Source organism: Sciurus carolinensis, chromosome 4 (genome assembly GCF_902686445.1).
Source record: "Sciurus carolinensis chromosome 4, mSciCar1.2, whole genome shotgun sequence".
Classification (NCBI taxonomy): domain Eukaryota; kingdom Metazoa; phylum Chordata; class Mammalia; order Rodentia; family Sciuridae; genus Sciurus; species Sciurus carolinensis.
In genome coordinates this window covers 118,988,691-118,994,690 of record NC_062216.1, presented here as the reverse complement: position 1 = coordinate 118,994,690, position 6,000 = coordinate 118,988,691, and the positions used below count along the sequence as shown (strand labels likewise).

At 41.6% G+C, this 6,000-nt stretch overlaps 1 protein-coding gene across 1 annotated transcript in view; it reads left to right on the top strand.

Moving 5' to 3' along the window:
- Nucleotides 1-886: 886 nt before the first annotated feature.
- The window catches only part of Lrig3 (leucine rich repeats and immunoglobulin like domains 3), a 44,781-nt gene continuing 39,667 nt past the window's right edge, over nucleotides 887-6,000 (top strand). The window contains 1 exon segment of the mRNA XM_047550824.1: nucleotides 887-1,438. Coding sequence (XP_047406780.1) covers nucleotides 1,194-1,438 — 245 coding nt within the window. The 5' untranslated portion in view covers nucleotides 887-1,193.

Here is a 6,000-nt window from a genome sequence, read left to right as displayed (position 1 = left end):
AGAAGGAAGGGTTAGCAGATGATATCCAAGGTCTCTGACAGTTTCAACACCCTGTGGCCGCAGTCACCTGAAAGATTAAGTCAGGACTGACTTCACAAGGAAGTCTAATCCATCCTATTCAGTCCTACCCGCCAGAGGCAGGCAAGTACTCTTTGCCTGGTAGCATTCTCAACCAAGATTTATCACCACTCAAAGACCAAGTAAACCAAAGTGCATATATTAAGTTTTTCCTCCCAAGTCCTAGTAAATATTTCTGTGATTCTTTTATTATTCCTGGGTATTGTGTGGAATCTACGATTGTCATCGCAGGTTTATTAGAAGGGCATTTCCCCCAGCGCCATACAGAGCACTGAGGCTAGCTATTTGTAATTCAATATACCATTTCCAAAACCATGACTTTTACATTTTTTAAAATTCTTTTTACATTTGGTACCTCTCCAGGAGTGAAAAAAAATCCATCAATATTAAAATTAAAAGAATTGCATTTTCTTCAAAACCATTGTTTTATTTGTGAATGGTAGGATAAAGTATACATTTCTTTAATTTGGAATTGAAAGATTTCTTGATAACAAAATTATTTTTACTTTCTGAAGTTTTCCTCAATACCTCCGACTCTTGAGAACTAGCCTAGTATTTGCTCACTTGTTTGCGCACTCCCTTTTGCCCTTCAACTCCATTTGATATACGGTTCCCAGGACGTAGTAGAGACTTCTGGCTGGAGAGGCTGGAAAATGTAACACCAAATTTCCTACAATCTCAGCTCCACTTTCTCCCGAGTCCGGCCCCCGGCTGGAGCCTTGTTATTGTCACGTGGCCGCGGGGTCGACCGCGATCTGGTGGACCAATGGGCGCGCGCGGGCCTTGCCCGCCCCGCCCCGCCTCGCTGCTCCGCGGCTCCGGGACTTCGCGCACCGCTGCGGGGAGGAGGCGAAAAAGTTTCTTTGCGGGCAAGCTTGCGGACGCTGCTCGGGCTGCAACTCTGCCACAATTTGGCGGTACTTTTCGGTTTCTGTCCTGCTGCTCCGGGGCATGAGAGAGCTTTGGTGCTAGGAGTAAAAGGAGTTTACCTGGGAGCTCAAGAGAGGAGCACGCGGCTCAGATCGGGGCGTTCACGCCCGGCTGGAAGTTTGTACCGAGCCTGAGTTCGCGCCGGCTGCGGAACGCCGGGCAGAGCTAGAGGCCGTGGGACCACGATGTGCGCTCCAAAGCTCCGTGCGCCCGCGGCGGCGCTGGGGCTGCTGCTGTGCGCGGCGCTGGGCAGCGGGAGCGCGGCCGAGGGCAGTAGTCTCGGCGGCCGCGGTGCACTAGGGCAGCCCTCTGAGGTTGCCGCCGAGCGTCCGTGTCCCGCTCCCTGCCGCTGCTTCGGGGACCTGCTGGACTGCAGTCGCCAGCGGCTGGCTCGTCTTCCGGAGCCGCTCCCGTCCTGGGTCACTCGGCTGTAAGTATTCTTCCCGCGGACGAAGGGGATCTCACCGCTCCATTGCGGGAAAGTGCGAGCCGGCGAGGGCCTGGTGGTTTCGGCTTGCTGTGCCTTCTTCCAAGGCAGCTCTTACTGGCCCGGGCCACTAGCGGCGCTCGTTGTGGGTGAAAGAGGGACTGTCGGGGCTTCGGTCTCCTCCTTGCTTGCTGCGCAGGTGGTCGCTTGGGGCGCCCCAACCGCCAGCAGACAGAGGTGAGGAGGGGGACACTGGCAACTGCAGGGGCCAGGCTGGTCTGTGCGCTCCTTTCCAGGCCTGGGCGAGAGGGGTGGCAGTCTACGTGGATGAGTGGAGTTTTGCAATTTTTCCTCCTAGTTTGTGTAGGAGAATGGCCCAGCTTTAGTTTCTAACTGGTTCAGGCCCCTTTTCCTGTTCCCAACCAGTAATTGCATTCCATCCTCTGATTGGGAAGCCTCCTTAACACTGTTCAAGCTATGGCAGACGTACTTCAGACTTACCCCATGGTAATTTCGCGTTAGCAAACTGTGAGTTTCCCTTCTGGGTCACACTGTGAGCCGATCACCTTTCGCTAAGAATTTGGGTGGTAAGACTGATCAGTAGATAGGGAAAGGAAGGAACTAGATTTTTCAGAACCAAGGACGTGATTTCTGTGGCTTCTCACGTACGATTTAGGGGAGAGTGCAGAGTGCTGTTATGCAAGTTTTTGTATTTTCGCTGTGAAGTCTGAAAACCTGAAATCACTGCCAACTGCAAGGAGGAAGGAAGAAAATGAAATTTATTTGGAAATACTGACCCTTTCCAAATGTTAACTTTTGGTTTTCTCCTAGCCCCCAGTTTTGTTAAAATTGAAAGGGTTCTGTAAAATGTAAACAAAACAACAAAAAAATCAAATCATAAACATACTTTTAAAAGCAGTTATCCTGTTTAAAAGAAATAAAATCTTAGACTCTTTAATCGTAGATTTGGGCCTAGCCAAATTGCGGTGGAAATTTTCAGTTCTTAAACAATTGTAGTAGACTGTTGACTATTAACAGGGGTTGAAGGTTTGACTGGGTAGTTTAAGAAATTGTGTTTTTAACATCATTGTGCTAATCTAAATCCCTTTATTTGTGAATTTTAGAATTGTCGAATAAAACTTAATTTAACACAAAAGTAGAATTAAAGAGTTTTGCATTGGTATTTAATCGCGTACCACGGAATGTCTTACTTAGTAGTTTTTATTACAAGTGAAGAAGGAGATAAGGGCTTTAACCCAAAGCAGGAAAGACTTTCAATTAGTTGTGGCTAATTCCATTCAATTGCCTCTTGTGGAGGTCATGCTGCTGCATTCATGAAATGTGAATGGCTCTATTGACAACATATGGAACTGAACATTTGAATGACTGGAGAGGTGAACACCTATGAATAATAGAGGGACCAGAAAGAAAATGAAGACAGTGCTTCCCTGAGTGTTTAGAAATGCTTGGATTCTGCCCCAAATCTAACTGTATTCAGTAGTTTCTCAAGGACAAGTGGGCTCTTGGATCATGCCAGTGTGCAACATACTTTTTGTGAATTTAGATGTCAGTAAAGAAATAACTGTGTCATTGCCCTTGATTAGAAGTTGAGTTGAACTAAAAGGGGTTCAATACCTATTTAAACATTGTCTTAAAAGTAGCTGACCTAATTAGGATTTTGTTTTGCAGATAATTTGGTGGCACACTAAAAACAAATTACAGTTTATTTGGTTAGCACAGTCTTTAATTACATTTCCGCCAGTAGTAAATTGTCTCAATACAAGTCCACATTCCTTAAATGTATGTGAAAATAAGTTCCACTTGTATAAATAAGCACTTGGTCTGTTGTCAGAAGCCCTGCTGTGATCACTCATTGAACAGCCCTGTCATTCTTGTACTTTTGTGACTTCTAACCATCTTTGTAGGTGTCACCAAACCATGTGGTCGAAATTCTTTATTGTAAATGTTTCATTTGTTTGTGCCTAAAGCTCTGCAGGTCTCTTCTTCATCTTTGAAAGAAGAAAAAACAAACAAATGTGGAATTGAGTTTTACGTTCTGTTATTTGGCATATTGGAATAGGAGGTATAAGAAGATGCTACTTAATTTTTACATGATTGAAAAAGCCCTTAAATAGATTTTGGAAATAAGTAGAAAAAAGAATATTGTTCTTTCTCCTATTTTACCTTCCCTTATCCTTAGGCAATTAAATTAGTAAAAGTTTGTCTTTGGACTAGCTTATGAAAACACTATTCAGAAAAAGCACAATGTCTATCTTGTTTCATTTGTCGAATTTGCAGGAAAAAAATGTGTATGTGTGCATTTTTCCTACTTGATTCAGTTGTAGTTCAAACTATTCAGTTGAATAGTTTGAGCTACAAAATAATAGTACTGCACTTAATTCTACTTTCAAAAAGTAACCCCTAATAAATACTTTAATGAAAGTGGCTGTTACAACAGTAACTGTTTGGAGCCTTGCTCTAGAGTTTGTGCTTAAGGAGTTCTGAACCTGAGGAAAACTGCTTGTTAGAAGGTTATTTAGTCAAAAGAGGGGAAAATTGCTCAATTGCCAATGACAGCTTCAAGTATTCCTACTTTCTCACTGGAATGTCAGAATTATTTATTTTATCTCGTAGAAAAGTTTGAGTTAGCACCAGGGCTCAGGCAAAAGCCAGAAAGGTAGATTCTGCTTGTGTGACTCCTTCATTGTTGGCCTGTTATAAATCTTCTGGTCCATACCAGAATTGGGGGTGGGGTGGAGGTAATAGTCCTTATGGTTTTCACAGCTGTTTTTTCTATATTTTCCAGACTAAAACTCGAACATAGCCGGCTGATTTATGAGTCACTTTGGATCAGTGTCTTAAAACAGCTACAGCCTGGCTTTTTGTTTTTCAGCTTTCCAGATTTCTGCTGAATTAGCAGCTCTGCAGGCCCAGTGGATTGATTAAGAAGCTGTGCTGTATTTGCATTTTAAAATTTGACTTAGAAGTCAGATTTCTAAATGCTAAAAGGAAGAAAATGAGAGCTGGAACCACATGTTATAAATTAATTATTTTCATATATTTATTGGCTTGCTAATATGCAGAATCTTCTCTCTGTCATGTAGAAAGAGTTTGATTTTTGAAGATTTGGTTCTGGGAAAATAGTTAACACTTCTCTACCTCACTACCTTTCCCATTTTAGGCAAAACAATTTTTTTTTAAAGTTTCTTGGGGAAGATGTTCATTAGTGGAACTCTAAAAATGAAGAATCTATCGTCCTTTTTGAATATTTTATGTTCTGAGTTTAACAAAACATGAGCATTGTACAATTGTGAATCTGTCCTGAGTGGTGTAACCATAAAAAACAATATAAGGAAGATTTAGGAAAATGTGACATCCTTTAACTGGAAAGTAATCATTGTTGAAATGTAAACTATATTAAATCTAAATTTAGGTACATTAAAAGTTTCATGGCTTTAAGTATTTAGCAGTAAAAGTCACTTACAGGGCAATTTTTTCTTCTCCCACATATAATGTGGTTTTAATAGCACACAAAACTCAAGCATGCAAGTGTGTTGCAATAACTGAAATATTTAAGTTTGCCAGCTCCTGCTTCTGGATCAGAAATGAGTGGTCCCCAGCATGTGCCCTGGACTCTGAAGGCAGTTTCTCATTTTAAAGGTCTTTTGTTGGAGGATCTCATCCCATTACTGGTAGAAAAAAGTTAAGTACTCAATCTCATTTCTCACAGGATTGCCCCGTGAAATAATCCTAACAATGAAGTGGAGAGTACGGTTTCAGTTTTTTTAATTAAAAGGAAAATCACCTGTATTAAATGTAAATGCCAGAACAGTTCCCCCCTTGCTTTTAAAAAGGGAAACAATGAGGGAATGCAGGTTCAGTGTTCCTGAGTTAAGTCAGTCCAAATGAGACTCTCTGAGGATTCTGGCTGCCTCCCAGGTGAAAGACTCCTTTCCTTGGTTGTTTTTTAAGCCATGTGGGAAATCTGGGACTGTCTGGGGTGCTAAAAGCACACAGGTTTTGTTTGAATCCTAACGTGAGTTGTTGGGCTCACGGTTTCCTTGATGAACTCCAGATGGACTTGGGCCGGACTGTGAGGGAAAGTGTCTGGCTCCTGCCGGTGGTGAGCATGCACAGCAGTGGTTGTAATTGCAGGATTTTTATAGTTTAAAAACTGTGCCAGCTTTTTTTTTTTTTTCTTCTTTTTTTTTTTTTTTTTTTTTCATGTTATAACTCTACCAGAACAAATCTACTCATGTCTGTTACTGTCTGGTAGGTCTTTAGGCAAACATACTTGGAATAAAACCTTTGCAGTTTTTCTTTCCTTTTTTTAAAGGTGAAATAGAGAAATACAGGGTTACTCTCAAAAACTTGGAGATTGAAAGGATCTCTGATTTCTAATTTTAACTAAGCACCGAGAAACACTTTTCTTCTGTTTTCAGTTTTTTTATTTTGAAGGACCTACTTATGCATGTAACAGTTCATGCTTTTTTGTTCAGTGGACTTTAGTTGTTGGAAAACTTTGGTTATTTAAAAAGCTTAATTTAAACTCAAAGAATTAATTT